Raw genomic sequence first — 17,058 nt, forward strand, 5'->3', positions numbered from 1 at the left:
AGAGAATGATAGGCTATCACCCCTCCCGCTCTTCAGACCTAGCTGTGTGCACTGTTGTTTGTTTTACCCACACCGCACTTGTACTAAGTTGGATGGTGTTCCTCCCAATTTCGTGTCCTCCCTGGAATCTAAGAATCTTGCGTTATTTGGAAGTAGAGTCTTAAAAGATGTCATTGCTTATGTTAAGATGGGGTCACACTAGAATAGTAAGGGCCCTTAATCCAACACGACCTGTGTCCTTATTAGAAGACAAGAGACAGAGTCAGACGCAGTGGAGAGTGAACACTGTATGACTATGGAGACAGAGACTGCAATGACGCATCTATAAATCAAGGAACATCATGGATTCCTGCAAGCACAAGAAGGTAAAAGAAAGGAATGTAACAAAGTCTCCCCGTCAAGTCTTCGGAGACACAACAGCCCCTACCAACTTTGACTCCCAAAGTCTATCTTCAGAACTGTGAGAGTAAATTTCTGTGGTTTGAAGTCACCCAGTTTGTGGGAACTTGTTAGAGCAGACTTAGGAGAGTAACACAGTATTTTTGTCTTCAACATAGTTACTTTGCTTAGATAATATACTCAAGGTTCCCCCCACCTTTTTTTCCTTCTAGTAATTCATCACCACTGAAGCACATTTCTCCATCATGAATCTCTGTAACGAACATTAGTTCAGTGCACCTGCCCAGCATCATCTATTTCCATTTCTCTGGTAGCAGCAGATCATTGATTATGTCTTGGGCTAATTCCTTGGGCTCATTAAACACAGTTGTCAGTGGACTATCAGTCAAGATGTCCTGTTCTTTCCCAGAACATACTCTCTCTCTCTCTCTCTCCCCTGCTGGGAATCCTGAGCTTTGACCATAGTGACACAAAGATGGAAAAGAGCTAGAGTTGGTTCATCCCAGTCGTGGGCTATCCTTTCCAAGGTCTTATTTATCAGCATTTCCTTCAGTTCCATGCATTCTTCCATCAACTACCCAAGGAATTCCTTTCTGCTTAAATTAACCAGAATCAGTTCTATTTGATTTAGCTGGGGAATGCTGATAAATTAGAAAACTGAAGCTCTGGATTCTGTTCTGTTTTCTTTTATTGTTTATCTTATTTTGCCTTACAACTATTAGTAGGGTGAAATTTCAGTTTCACTCAATTCCCTCCCACAAAAGTCCAAATGATTAGCTCAAAATACCTTGAGGTACAACTATCAATAATGGATTTGTTACTGTTATTTGCAAAGGCTATGTGTTTCAGTCCAAGAAGAGGAAGCTGATAGAAAACTTAAAATAATGCATAGTTCAAGTGGACTACTAGCAACCTTTTTATTTTCACTCTAAGGATGGCAAAAATAATTTATTAACTGCAATACCTAAGAAAAGTTTCCCCATAATATTTAATGACAAAGATGATGTGTACCTAAGAATGAAACAAAAACTCTTAATATATAACATAACCAGCAGTTGTGCCAATAAGGCTATGCTAAAATGTCATCTCCCTAGGTTTTTCTTATTTCTTTTATTTTATTTTTTAATTTAGAGTGAAGGAGAGAGAGCATGCACATGGCGGCGCGGTGAGGGGGGGCGCAGGGAGAGGGAGAGAGAGAGAGAGAATCTTAAGCAGGCTCCAAGCCCAGCATGGAGCCCAATGCAGGGATCAATCTTACAACCAGACCCTGAGATTATGACCTGAGATGAAATCAAGATCTGACACTTACCCAACTAAGCTACCTAGGCGCTCCTCCCTAGGTTTTTCTAAAAATCGCTGAATATTTCCATAGTACCAGAATGGTTCTTTTTCCCTCTTGGCTATTCATTTTAGTTCACATAATTAAAAACTATATCTTATTCTTTCTCTATTAGATACTTACCAATATGACTGTTTATTTGAAATTCAAAACCATGCTGGTAAAGAGTTAAAATTGCACTTCGATAAATACTTCAGTGATATAAAAGAGTACCTTTAAACTTCCTTGGCCCTTTTAAGAATTTAAGATCTATATAGATCTAGTGGTAATAAATGTCCTCCTTATTTCTGTCTTTTTTTATTTTTTAACTTATTGTGCTAGAACATATATTCCCTCATGTTGGGAAGTAACTAAGGGAAAACCAATTTTTAACCTTGACATGTTCACCTCACTCATCACAAGTTGATTATATTTTATAGTAGCTTAAAAGCTGGCTTTAAAAATGCAATGATGTTTATGTTACTAAACCATTTAGATGAATGAAAACAGAATAAAATATTTTTTACTCAAAGCTATTTATCATGGATGTTAACATTCTTCTGCTAAACTGTGGTATGTGCCTGTGACATCTTGTCACTGTGATTTACATAAAGATTTAAACATAGATGAGAAGGAATCCTTAGTCTATTACTATACTAATTCTCAATGTAAGACCACATTTTATCTTAGAAAACAACTGCATTTAAAAGTCCTGAGGCGCCTGGGTGGCTCAGTGGGTTAAAGCCTCTGCCTTCGGCTCCGGTCATGATCCCAGAGTCCTAGGATCGGGCTGTCTGCTCAGCCGGGAGCCTGCTTCCTCCTCTCTCTCTGCCTGCCTCTCTGCCAACTTGTGATCTCTGTCTGTCAAATAAATAAATAAAATCTTTAAAAGTCTTCTGTGGGGCGCCTGGGTGGGTCAGATGGTTAAGCGTCTGCCTTCGGCTCAGGTCATGATCCCAGAGTCCTGGGATTGAGTCCCACATCAGGCTCCCTGCTCAGCAGGGAGTCTGCTTCTCACGCCCTCTCTGTTCCCCCTGCTTGTGCGCTCTCTCGCTCGCTCTCTCTCTGTTAAATAAATAAATAAAAATAAAATCTTAAAAAAAAAATAAATAGACAAAAGTCTTCTGTGGCTATGGCCCCAACAAGGACTGTAGAATTTTTAAACAAATATAAAGATTTAATGAATTAACCTTTCTGGAATGTTCTGCTAGCTGCCAACATGTAGAAATTTGTAGACATTAAGAATGACTTCATCACTGACATCCCTTCCTAACCTAGGATGCACGCCATGGCCCTTTTCCTCCTCCCTTTGCTCACCATGGCCTTTCTGACTCCCTACACTCTCTGCTCCCTCTTCCTGGACAGCAACCATGTAAATTCTAGCACCAGAAGCACGGATAAGACCACCACATCCATATTTAATAGACACCTCCACTTTAAAAATATTTCTTCTAATCCTATCATGAACTCACAGGAAAAAAAGAAAAAATTATCACCATTTCAAAAATGAGGAACTGGAGCTCCATGAAGTTAAAAAGAAGTTCATCTAAAGTCACAAAACTACTTACTAAGTAGAAGGGCCAGATTTGGCTGCAAAGTTCTTGATCTGAAACTGCTATACCTCTTTCCTCATAATGGGTGGTTAGCATTCTGCTTCATCAGTTGGTGTTTTCCAAATATATCAAGTGATTCTCAAGCCTGGTCCCAGCAGTGGTTCAAATCAAAATTGTTAAAATCAGGCTTCACAATCTAGAAAACTGACATCACTGTTTTGGTCAGTGGGGTCCCAGACCAATGTCAAGCAGCATCATGTGCTTGTGTACCACAGGCTGGTGTCAGCATCCGTGACTGTGCTCCCAATGATGAAGAACACGTTGCTTTTACCTTTTTCAAGAAGACAGAGACAATTCTAAATCACAAAATTAGAAAGGACTGTATCAGTATCCGCTTAGCCCAGTATTCTGATTCTAAATGACATCACATAATAAATTTCCCAGAGATAGAAGGGACATGCTATTTATAATGACGGCTGAAAGCCTCGGGAGATGTCCTGGGCTATTTGTTTCTTTAAGATGAACATGCATCTACAAACAAAAGTAAAACCTTCCACAGGCAGGTTGCCTATTTCATGTATTGCTATCGCTCATCCTTAATGATAATAAACTATAATGAAATAAAAAGAAGAAACCCTCTTTGCCTTTGCCATAGCATAAATTCCAAATCCTGCTTTGGCTGTTGTTGTTCTTAAGTTCGACGGGAGCAGCACACAGCGTTCGATAAAATTCCCTGCCCTCACGCTACCTTTCTTTCAACTGGGATGATAACTGACATGCCACAGTGACCAGCAAGTTTGTTTTTAAGTAATGGAACCGCTATGTTAATTCATCTGCCCATATATAAGGCGTATGTATGACCGAATGTGCAGAACAACAAAAATGCTCAGTTCTATAATCTTTCTATTAGTCACCTCAAAATAGTGACAGGGCTTGCTCAGTCTCTGAAGGTATGTATTCAGAGTCTTTGCTGGAAACATGATTAGGACAGAACTGATTTCAAATTCTGCTTCCTTCTCATCATACCAGCCGTCCCACTGCCTTCTTCCACCAGGACCATCAGCAGCATATGAGGGCACACGTTTATTCAACAAGTGAACTGCAGGGAAGGGAACCATTTCTCCCTGTTCAGATGTCAAACAAAATCAACAATCACTTCCTAAAGAAAGAAAAAGGGAGACAAGAACTGACCTCTTTCACCTCAAATTGCTCACGCCCTCTTTGTCTAGTCTATACAGACATCCACATAACCTTCCCCTCTGAATGTTTGTGTATAGCGGTATTTTCAAGAATTATGCTGCATCTCTGTAATTGCTCCAAATTTCACGAAGATGAGTAACCATCCTGTTTACAGATACAGTTTTAAAGATGTGTATAAAATAATGTATATTCTCTGAATGACCTTAGTTTTGAAACTGACTGCTATGCACACGGCAGCCTACCCTTAAAGATGCCAATAGTCCCAGTACCTACAATAGGACTTGCTACTGTTGAACTGACAAATGCTTGGTGAATTGGTAATACATGATTCTCATTGGTTCAAATCATATCCATGAGCTTTTATATAGTCCAAAGACAGGTACACTCCACCAACACCAGTTTTGTTCACACTGAAGTTCTATTTTCCTTGGTTCTTTTACCATTCCCCTGGGAAAGAGAAAGCCTTCCTAACAGCAACTGAACAAACAACTGAAAAACAATTCAAACATGCAACCAGAGACACCGAGGTTGACTTTGTGGGAAACAAGCGCTCTCCCACCGCCTTTTTGCAAGAGAGACACCAATCTCTGCTCCACATGAAAGCAGGGAAGAGCTGTTTGTGTCTGTACACACAGGAAAAAACGGAGGGATGACTGGGTACCCCAGAGACTTAACAGGAGTCTGAAGTCTCTTCTGCTACAGAAACTCCTGAGAGACTGAGGATGGCCATGGCCAGGAGTGAAGGGAACGGTTATTAGAACGAGAAAGGAAGTAAGCAGCCCTAATGATGATCTCTGTAGAATGAATTGTGGTATCTACCAACCAATCACCAAACAAGGGGGGGGGGGCAAGGAGAGAAGGTCAAATAGTGACCAAATCTCTTTAGTTCTTCTAGACCTCCTTGTGATAATGACAAAGCTTTTATCTAGTAAGTGTTCTGAGTTCCCTGATCTTATTACATTCATGAGTGTAAGCTATTGCTCTTTCTCTCTAAGCAAGAGTACTGTGCTACAAGGTAAAAAGGTTTGTTTCTCAATACATGCCATGCTGTCAATTTAAAATTGGAACTCAATACGTGAAAACTGTATGGGATTCTTACCTTCTTGTGTCGAGGTCTACAAATACTAAGGTTTCACTTTGGAACATTTTGTAAGGCTTCTAATAAAAATTCATCTAAAAATCCATCTAAAAAATTCATTTTTCCTCTGATTCTGTTCAATCCCTCACTACATGAAAAAATTACTAGGTGTAATCTTAATTAATTTTAATTTAAAAAATTTCAATTATGTATGTTAAAGAGCAATTACCAAACCAGTTCAGTGGAAAATATTGTAGCTGAACAGTTTTATAACTTGTTTTCATCAAATATGTTTACTCAGTTCATATGTATACTATACAACCTATCATTGTAGACATTCCCAATACATGCTAGGATTTGTTTTCGAGGCTGAAAATAAGTTCTGCTAAAAGGAAACCTCTTCTATTTCCCTAAAACAAGTGTTTTGAACAAAGAAAACCTCTTAATATTAACTACTCCTACTAATTTTCAAGATGAATTCCAATAGCAATATGTGAAAGTATCCTAACAAGTGTTGTTTTTATTTCAAAACATGTCTTGTGATAAGGCAGGGTTTTCAAATTCAGCCCTACTAAGATTTGGAGTCGGATAATTCTTTACTGTGGGAGACTACCCAGTGTGTTGTAGAATGTTAACAACATCCCTGGCCTCTGCCCACAAGATGCCTGAAGCACCCCCCTTCCCAAAAAATGTCTCCAGATGTTGCCAGTGTACCTTGGGGGTGGGGGGGAATCACCCCTCTAGAAAACCACTATTCTAAGCCCATCAAAAAGATACCCTGAGGTAACAGGTCATTCTCTCCTTCCATATTGACTAACATTTCTCTCTCCTAGTTCTGTCTCATCAAGCCAATTCAGCACTTTTTTTAAATGCCTTTACCTTAGGACAGCAAGGATTTCACTGAATATTTCTTAAAGCATACCAGGGCTTAGGAAACAATCCTCCTGGAAAATTATTGTCAAAATATGCTTCTGAGGACTAAGAACCAGTCCAAGGATATAATCCTATTTCCAGTGCAAGAGAAGAAGGATAGACAGGAAAGGGTTTTCTCATTTCACATAAAATTTAACATTTTATAAATGAAGACTTCACCTCCACATGATCATAAGCTCTTCAGAAGCCTAAATTCTGCCTTTGTGGGGGGGGGGGCACCCAAATCAATTTGTGCAATAATCACTCCTCCTTGACCTCCAAACAAACAAACAAAACCGAGCAAACATATAAGGTTATGTTGTATCTGTACAGCACTCCAGGGAGAACAGAACTGATGGCTAACCTTAACTACATGTTCTAACAATAATCAATGGAAAATTAAAAAAAAAAAAACATAGTAATAGAAGGAGAAACTGACAGCATTAAGTCCTTATTCAGTCTCCACCTTTCAGATATCCAGAATCATGGACATATTTCATAAGGTACCTCTCAATAGTTACTGTACTAGAAACTGAGAAAGCCAATGTCACATGGAATATGAGGACGTGCCCTGGCCATGAAGCTTGTTGTCCTTTCTGCTGTATAGCTCCACAGGTTAGTGACCACCCAGCAAGACAGCCCGTACCATGCTCCTCACCACTTTTCTAGAGTTCTCCCTTCTCATCTGCTGCTGCCCCTGCAATTTGGATGCAGGAACTATTTCTGGTGGTTGCACAACCACCTCAGAGCCCAGCCCTCTTAGGTATCCGCAGACAGTAGGTTAGGCTCTCACTTTTCCCTTTCTGAGTCCTTCCATAGATGGTACAGGTTTCCAGAGTCACCTTCATTCTCATTTCCCTATGTCTGGTAAAGTCTCTCTAAAAATATGGCAACGGCGAGAGAGCACAGAAAGCTGGATGGAGTCTGAGAAGGCGCAGACGTGGTAACAAATCCCGCCCCCCCCCCATCTCCGCGGTTTCCGATCCTGTATGCTGAAGACGCTTCTTCCCTTCTTGCGGTTGGTGGGTGAAATTTTTCCGAGTCAAAGAGGCGTTTTTGCATAAAGCTTTTTGCATTAGACTTTTGTTTATTCTATTAATCTGGTCTTATTTTCCTTTTAAGTTACATTTACATGTGGGAAACTCGGAAGATCCCTGGTCTCGAAAACCCATGAGTGCTGGTCACTCTGCCGGGCTTCTGGGTCCCAATGGCCATTTGGAGCCATCATGCTTCCGGAGTCCGTGGGGCAACATCACCGCGTCACCTGCAGGGGCAGCAGAGTGAACTGCGGACCCCCGGAGTGACGCCCCAGGTAAGGAACCGAGGCCGGAGCCCCTTTTGGCCGCCGGGACTCCTAGGATTTCCCCACCGCACAGAAGGGACGGCCGCCTCCTCGGGGTACCAAATCAGAGCACAAGACTGGAGCCAGGTTCGGGGTGTGCGGGGGGACCGGGAAGAGATTAGAAAGGTGCATCATTGGACGAGCAAGGAACGTGACTCTGGGGAAAGGAGATAGAAGAGACGTAGGAAAACACGTTTCCCTTAATCCCCTCCCCGTGCCGCCTGTGGATCCCAGGATCTCCTCGTCATGGAGACAGACTGCAGCAACAGACGCGACCCTGGGCTGGCAACACGCACACACTCGCGCACACACGCCCCGCCGCGAGAGTTGCACGCTGCAGACTTCTGCCTGACTTCCCAGCCCAAAACACCTTACCCTCCGGGCCAGATCACGGATTCCTACGGCCCAGAAGAGACACCACCCCTCTCCGCCCCCTGCCATACACACATTCGGACTCCAGATTGCACTCCGAGGAGGCCGGGAACCACTTACGGGAAGCCCAGGCAGTTCCCATGTAAATAACTGCCCTCCCGGCTGCCTGATGTCCAAATCTCCTAATAGCTCGCCCAGAGCAAGCAAGGGGCCCTGCGACCAAGCCAGGTAGGAAAAGGAGGAGGAGCCTGGGGTGCAAATGAACCTCAGAGGACCGCTACTAAGTATTCAGGGGACCACACGTAGCCTTAAACCCCTTCCCGAGCCTTCTGGCTCCACCAGCAGCCCGGTTCCTCCATCCGATCTCTGCACCGCTGCTCTCCTCCTCCTCACCCAAATCCCTCAACGATTTTCCAGCTGGCCCTTCCAGGCCACTTTCTGCATCCATCTCTCTCCAGACGGTTCCCAACAGTGGTCTCGCACACTCACTCCAAAGACCTTGATTCAAGGCTGCCTCGCATCATCATTATAGCGCCCTGAACCTGGCACTAAATCCCCAAATTATCCGGGTCCACTTGTTTTCTCCGGAACCTACTGTCCCTTCCACCACCGTCCTTTGCTCTCGTTCAAATCCGCTTTTCACGCGCCCCACTTTCCCTCTCTGCCGCTCCGATCAGGACACGCTCACACACACACACACACACACACACACACCAACAGCCCCTATACTGCGCTCTCACGCCGCTCCCACCCTAACCCCCGGAGACACCCCGCTTTCCCTCTGCGGCTCTTCTCGGCCGGGCCCCCGCACCCAAACCTAGCCTCCCCATCCCGCACCAGCCCGCTCGCCGGGTCCTTTCCCCTCACCTCGCGGTCCTTCCCCTCTGCCCAAGTTGGCCCCCTCGGCCCCCGCCAGAGTCAGTTCAGCCCTCCTGCTCTGCCGGCTCGAGCATCCCGGTGGCCGCCGGCTCTCAAATTGGCCAAGCGACTCGCCCGCCGAGGCGCCGGGCATTCGGGGCAGCGGCTAGCCGCGCCTCCCGCCAGCCAGCCCGGACTCCCCCGGGCGCAGAACCTTCGTCCCACCGCCCAACCACCTTACAAACTTACTTGCGGGTCGCCAGGAGGGGGCTGCGGTGAGCGGCGGCGGGCCCCGCGGCGGCGAGTGCGCCCCTCTCGGCGGGGCTGGGCGGCGCGGCGCCGGCGCTGCGCTCCTGCGGCCGCGCGGTGAATGGGCTCAGCCTGACGCAGCCCAGCTCTGCCCGCGCCGCCGCCGAGGCCGCCGAGCGCTTCCACACATGCTCAGTTTCCGGACCTGCCTGCGTGGACGCTACCAAGAGCGAGCAGCGGCGGGGGGGGATGGGAACAGGCGGAAAGCAGCCACCAACGGGCGGCTGCGAGCCGGAGGGTACCACGTTGGAAGCCGGGGAAGAAGACCTACGACGCGTCGCTAAAAATAGCTCCTGCGGAAACCGCGGCTCGGGCTTAAAGCGCCTCCTCCCGCACGCGCGTCCCCGCCGCCCGGAGCTCCGGAACCTGCGCTCGCTGCCGCGGCGGGGACCGGAGCGCGCGCCCAATCCGGCCCCTGCCCGCACCTCTCAGAGCGCCTCCTCCCCAGGCCCCCGGGGTTGCCCGCGCAGCTGGGGAGTGGGGGTGTGGGGGTTACTCCCGCCTGCCCGGCAGCCCAATTTCAGGTGTCGCCAAAGACGCGGAGGAAAGTTGGGCTAAAGCGATGAAAAAGCTCTGCCACAACGAAATTGGCTCCGATTTGGGGGGGGGGGGATCATTTTAGGGGGTTGCTTGGATTTGTTAGGAGGAGGAAAGGGCGAAGACGTTCAGCATCCCAGAAAGCTACTAACTTGTGAACTTCTTTTCTGGGCGTTTATGACTTCCTGGCGCATTTCGCTGACACCCATCCCGATCTTGCTGGTTTTGTTGTTCTTGTTTTCCGAACCGTAATTTCTTTGCCCCATGTTCTTCCTCCAGCCTTTCTCCTCCAACCCGGCTTTAAACTGCGCAAAGCAACGGGCGCAAACTGGAGACGGGTGGATTCTGCTGGCAGACCCGAACTGGAACCTGGCCATTTGGTAACGGCGCGCAGCCAGGGTTCCGTCGGTCCCGTGGCAGAGGTCGGCCCCGATGTCTCTTCCTTGGTCCCCCGAGCATCCAACACTTACAGCCTCATGAACTCTCAAAGTCACCGATCCTGCAAATTAACTATTTCCCCGCTATTAATTTTCAGTATATTCTACCTTAATTCCGGATGATAGACTTTTGAAATTTTTCCACCTTTAAACGGCGACTTAACAAATGTTTCCAATTCCCGCCTTTTTCATTCACCTCTCACAACTACCCTATAAGAGAATCAATATTTCAGTCTGATAGATAAAAACTTTGCCGTTCAGAGATGCTCTTCTTTTACCTGGAGTCATACTGTAATGTTGAAACCAGAGTCAGCCAAACTAGAAATTCCTGTGGTTTCTGCATAACCTAGTACCCCAAATCTATAACTTTGCCTGAGATAAAGGCTCGGGAAATTTAAGAATAATTCTCCGTGGAGTGCTAATAATTGAAAAATGCTGATCAGGAGCTTTGTTTTACTTTTTTTTTTTTTTTTTTTTTCTGATTTCTTTCTTGGCATTTATAGTTTAGATTTCCATGTGTTCTGTGGAAAGTGACATGTTACATTTTTTTATTTATTTATTCAGAGAATTTACTGAGATCTTGTAAGGGCAATGTTTTCACTTAGAATGTATTTTATAATATCATTTTTGCTAAGGCTACTTTCTTTTGCTGTTGTTACAAATTAGTGAGGTTTTGCTAACCCCACTGATTAACTTGGGTACGTTTTTCATAGAACTGTAGTGGTATAGATCTGTTTGAGTAAAAGTTGTTGTCTTCTCTCGTGAGTATCCTCTTCCCTTTCCCACTTAAAATTCAGTGTTATGTCCAGCCCCAAACAGATGATCAATTAATGTTTGATTTTTACTTGATAGTTTTTAGCTCCTTAAATCATTCTTCCTTTAAAGGATGTCTCCAATAGATGGCATCTCCAGGACTAGAGGCACTTTGAAATGACAACACCATTTTCCTAATGTTCCATGGGTGATTCACTGGGAAGATGAAAATAGAATTTCCTTAGGGCATCCATATAACTCACCCATTCCTTTCTGTAGGCAGTGAAAGAAGATGAAAAATATATTTTATCTTTATCCTGGTTGTTCTCCTTCTTTCTCTCTCAATAATTAATCCTAAGGTGGTTGACTGAATATCTTTTTGCTATAATATGACACTAAACATGATCATGAACTGGGAAGATTATGATGTGAAAGTTTAGACTTTGATTTCCTACCGAAATATGTAATTTGAAAACATTGCATACAGGACTCTTAATAGCAAAGGACAGGAACTCGGCTCTAACTAACCTAGCCAAACAAAGGAAATGCACCAGGGCACATACCTCAGAAGTACAAGGGGTGACAGGACCGAACCATAGCTTAACAGCATCAGCAAGAATAGGTTTTCCTCTCTCACTTGGTATCAGCGCTGCTTTCTGTGTTGATTTCATTCTCCATCAGACTGTGTCCAAAGTGCAGTTCCAGCCCTACACAGCTGACCAAGTTTTCGATCTTACAAAGAAAGCAAACCTTGTGCTGTGATGAGCTGATCAATCTTTGACAAAGGGCTCTGGTTTGATGTCCTGGGTTGCATGCGCACCCTTGTGTGCATCCTCTGAGGGAAGAAACCTCTCAAAAGGAAAGTATCCAGTCAGCAGCAGAAGGGGTAGGGGATGCTTGCAAGATAGAAATAATAGATAACCACCACAGCTATGTTTCCTCATAAGCAAAAAAGGACAGTAAGCTCCTGGTGGGATATCCATTGGTTTGAGTTATTCAGAAATGAGCAAAAGAATAATAAAGCTTTGAAGTGATTTTTTCTATCTCCTTTTAGGTTCAGATGCTTTGATTTGCCTGCCTAAGGGTAGCAGTTAGTCTGCTTTTTGTTGCCTTTTCATCTTTATTTCAGGACCCTGGTTGTTTCCAAAGTACTGTCACTCATTAAAGTTCTCAAATGAGCCTCAGTCAGCTGAGGCCCCCCCAGTCCACAATCTGTCTCTATAGGAAAAGAACATTTCCCATATTCTTTTTTTTAATTGAAGTATAATTAATATACACTTTTCTATTAGTTTCAGGTATATAATCTATTGACTCAATATTTTCCATATTCTTAAAGCTCATTCTTTCTTTTTTGATTTCACATACTTGATCATTATGTGAACCGTTGGTAATAAGTGGGCCTTTTCTCTTCTGCCTCCAGTCTGAACATATGGGGGAAACACTGTTCTTCCTATAATAAATGTATTATGTCTTTCATAATACATTATACAATAATGTATACACAATACAATACATAATACAAATAAAGTATTATTTACATAAATGATTGTCATCCTTTTTCTCTTTACTTATCCCCAAATCCAAGCTATTCTGTTAAATCTTATAATATTTGTATATGAATAAATGAATGTGATTCATGAATCATCTCATTTAAAGCACATTTTATAGTTATAGTAAAATCATCAGATCCAGGATCTTTTCCTTAATTTCTTCCTCAGCGGCTTTTGGCATGTGTGCTTCTAGGAACTCACAACATTTGTCACAGCACACCTTCTTAATCCACAGCTTTAATTAGTCTTCCTTTCTTTGCCTAGTTCTGTTGCTATATTTTACCCTAACGTTCTCTGCCTTCTTTTACAGTACTCTCCCATTTGTTTTAGTGATCTACAAGCCTTGGTTTCCTCCCCAACTGAACCAAGTTCATGGAGGATTGGGAATAGGGCAGATTTATATATGTGTGCATTTTTATTGTTTTCAGTGTTCAATAGATGCTTGCTGAAGCATTAACAGATTATAAGGGGAGGGTGAATATTTAGACCTGAAACAGGAAGACTCATGGAGCTAACATTAAACCCTCTGGTTTCAGGAAGAGGAAAAAAAAAAAAAAATGGCCAGGGCTGATGCTAGAGGTAGAATGGAATAGGATATAGACTGCCTATTTCACCATGTTGTCTGAAGATAACGCTTTTATTTTTTTTTTAAGATTTTATTTATTTGACAGATCATAAGTAGGCAGAGACGCAGGAAGAGAGAGAGGAAGGGAAGCAGGCTCCCCGCTGAGCAGAGAGCCTGATGCAGGGCTCAATTCCAGGACCCTGGGATCATGACCTGAGCCGAAGGCAGAGGCTTTAACCCATTTAGCCACCCAAAAGCCCGATATCTCTTTTATAACCCCTTCTTCCCTCCTTTGCTTTTTCTTACTAAATTTCTCTAACTTGGAATTTCTTCAGTACGATCTGTGCCACATCACCTAGTAGTTCTAGTTTTTCCAGATCCTGGCACTAACCATGGAGCATATTCTGCTTCTGTTACATAGAGACAGCCCATTTTAGACTCTTGGGCACTGGGCTCCCTCTCCATTGTACTTCTTTCATGCTGAACTACCTTTTAGAAAATCAGAACAAATTAAGAATGCAAAGTAATTTATAACTGGGTTCTTTAAGAGAAAGGAAATATCAAAATGGCTTCATTGAAGAGCTATTAAAAGCTTATCTTCTTGATAGCTTTTTTCCCATTGTAAAAAAATAATAATTTATAATATGGAGAATTAAGTGAGAGTAATTCAAAGCCACTAATCCCCAAATCATTTTCTCATTTTATGTATAAATGTCATAACAGATCAACTAATGATATTTACTAAAGGTATAAATGTTCATTTCTCCCTCTCTCTGTACTTCAAGGCAGAAACTGCTCCAGGTGATAGTCATGGGACATTAAAAATGCTCATAGTATTTGTGAATCAAAGATGCTTCTTGCTAAAAGACTTCAGCTATGATGGTCCTTTCCTCAGGGAAGAAGAATGTGGGTAATCACATTCTTCAAATATCAGGCTGCTCTTTACTTGCCTCTAAATCTAACACAAATATTCCTTAGTTATTGAACAAGCAGCAAGGGCTTGATACAGCTGCAACTCTTCACTTCTCATTGAGTGCACTGCTCTAACAACAAATGTTCTTAATGTATGATCTCAGATTCTCAAGTATTATCAGGTACTTCTATGTATCTCATTCGGGGTAGACACTCACTTTGCACAGTATTTGTCATTCAATTCTCATAGCAATCCACGGACGTACTTTTTTATTTAGCATCTTTTTGGTTATACATAAAGAAAACCAATCTAAGCTTGTTTAGACAAAAAAGAGATTTTCTGGCACATTATTTGTGCAAAATATAACCTCTAGAAGACAGGGACATTTATGATCCTCAGAGGGCAGAAATGCTGTCATGATTCTACCCACTCGTCCTCAATATGTCTCTCTTGTGTCAGCTGTATCTTCCCACCTTGCAGACAGTCTTTCTCGACAACCTGCATAGTCCAAGAATTTCCAGCTCCCCCCATTATATAAAGATTGAATCTATTGCATTTGTTTGGTTTTAAAATGCCAAGAAAACTTAGTGACTTGCTTTCAAAAAACAAACAAACAAACCATGAAGAAGAATAGAGAATCCTGACAGACACCAACTTAAGCAAGTGATGAAAGTTATAATTGGAGATGTCATGTGGATATATTTTTCCTCCTGATATGATGTGATAAGGGCACCTTATCTCTGGGGAATTATTTCCAGAAAACTACAGTTCTGCTCCAGTCATGAGAAAACAACAGAAAGACCAAAGTTGAGGGACACTACAAAATATCTAACCAGGGGAAGCCTAGGTGGCTCAGTCAGTTAAGCAGCTGCCTTCAGCTCAGGTCATTATCCCAGTGTCCTGGGATCGAATCCCACCTCAGGCTCCCCGCTGAGCAGGGAGCCTGCTCTGCCTATTTGTTCTCTCTCCCTCTTGGTCTGCTCTGCCTATTTGTTCTCTCTCTCTAATAAAATCTTAAAAAAAAAAACCCTAACCAGTATACCTCAAAACTGGCCATCATGAAAAACAAAATAACAATAACAAACTAAGAAACTGTCACAAACCAAAGGAGACACACAGATGAAAACAGTGTTATACCCTGGACTGGGTCCTGGAACAGAAAGAGAACATTAATGAAAAAAAATAAAATAAAATAAAATCTAGAGTTTAGGTAGTAATAAGGTAGCAATGTTAATTTCTGAGTTTTGGCAAAGGTGAGATATTAAACACAAGAAACTGGGTGAAGGCTGCACAGGGACAATTTATACTATCGGCACAACTTTCCCATCAATCTAAAACTATTCCAAAGTGTTATTTTTTTTAATTTTAGAAATACATTTTAAAATACAGAAAATAAAGCTAATGTTAGTCAAACAAATTTCTGGGAGAAAACCATTATCCAACCAACTTGGATTAAGTGTCCATCCTAGACCAACTAATTGGGAGGAGCAGGCAAAAATCATCCAGCAGAAAGATGTCCCCTGGGTCCCACATTTGCTCGTCTGCCATTCCCAGAGAATGGGAGAGGTGGGGAGAAGTAGACAGTTATAAGCCAGGCAGTTGTCCAGTTGGTAAAAACATGGAGGAAAAGCTCAAAGTCAAGGGAGTGAGTACTGTATTTCACCAATCCTAAGATAAAATAGCCCTCCAAGATAAAATTTAACATTTATGAAGCTGGAATGCTTCTTTCTTTCTTTTTTTAATTTTTTAGATTAAGATTATTTATTTATTTATTTATTTGACAGAGAGAAGAGAGAGATCACAGTAGGCAGAGAGGCAGACAGAATCAGAGAGAGGGGGAAGCAGGCTCCCCGCTGAGCAGAGAGCTTGATGTGGAGCTGGATCCCAGGACCTGGGGATCATGACCTGAGCTAAAGGCAGAGGCTTTAACCCACTGAGCCACCCAGGTGCCCCTGGAATGCTTTTTTCTTAGCGATATTAATTATGGTTTGGATTTGGTGAAATATAGTAATTTGCCCATGAACATAATAAATCATGAGACCTAGAATTCAAACTTAACCAGTCTATTGTGTGGACTCCAAAACAAAACAAAACAACAACAAAACAAAAAAACCTTTAATGTCATTCTTTACAGGCTTCCCTTCATATTGGCCATAGTACCATATAACACCAGTGCTAATTACATCAACCCAACCTGCAAAAACAAACATGGAATTGAAACCATGGCAAACGTGACTTAAGCGCTTATTATTCTAATAAAATTATCACCAAGACACTAAACATAGCTAGAAAATTAGATGGAATTCTGGGAAGTTAGGAGAGTCAAGGGCCAGGATTTAGGTTATTTTATGTGCATTACACAGGAAATGTCATAAAACTCCATTTTAGAGATCTCATTTTGATATCTCAACTTAAAGAGCTAGGAAGATGATTTATTTTAAAAATAGATTTTCTTAGCCATGTACCTCATTCGTTTAATGAGATATTTTGAAACTAGGAAACGTGGATATTTATTGTTTTACCCATTTAAGATACCATAGCATGCTATTGAAATATAACCTGAAAATGAGACAAAGCCTCCATCGATTCAATTAATAATCACTTCTTCCACACCGGTTATTAGCTAACGGCCATATGAGGCCCTTGTGATATATTACGAAAAGATATACTTGGTTCCTGCTTTTGTGATGCTTCTATTGTATAATTACAAATGAGTTAAGACCAAAAGTTGTAGGAGTTTCAGAGAGCCTATGCCCAGAGAATTTCATCTGGTCTGGATGGACAGAAATGGCTTAAAGAATTGGTGCTTAAGCTGAGAGTAGAAAAGCAAGTAGAAACCTTTACTGAGCACTTGCATGCCAGGTTTGGTTTACCCAGCCTGAGAGATACTGTTCCAAGTGGCCAGCTCATCATATGTCCAGATCTCTTCCTAGAGATTTTACCTGTAAGCAGAAGTTTGAAG

General features: G+C 42.6%; 1 protein-coding gene and 1 long non-coding RNA gene across 2 annotated transcripts in view; both read right to left on the reverse strand.

The window, feature by feature from the left end:
- The window catches only part of LOC309859277 (uncharacterized protein), a gene marked incomplete at its 5' end in the record, with an annotated part of 89,843 nt that extends 77,961 nt beyond the window's left edge, over positions 1-11,882 (reverse strand). Inside the window, 3 exons of the mRNA XM_082719961.1 lie at positions 9,282-9,766; positions 10,031-10,377; positions 11,819-11,882. Coding sequence (XP_082576087.1) covers positions 9,282-9,766; positions 10,031-10,377; positions 11,819-11,882 — 896 coding nt within the window. The remainder of the gene's footprint in view (positions 1-9,281; positions 9,767-10,030; positions 10,378-11,818) is intronic.
- LOC309859400 lies at positions 7,528-9,263 on the reverse strand. The gene is made up of 2 exons (XR_014308666.1): positions 9,042-9,263; positions 7,528-7,959 (listed from the first exon to the last, which is right to left on the reverse strand). It is a non-coding gene; the product is annotated as an uncharacterized lncRNA (long non-coding RNA).
- Positions 11,883-17,058: the final 5,176 nt, after the last annotated feature.

This window comes from Mustela nivalis (genome assembly GCF_964662115.1).
Source record: "Mustela nivalis genome assembly, chromosome: 2".
In the NCBI taxonomy this organism is placed as follows: Eukaryota; Metazoa; Chordata; class Mammalia; order Carnivora; family Mustelidae; genus Mustela; species Mustela nivalis.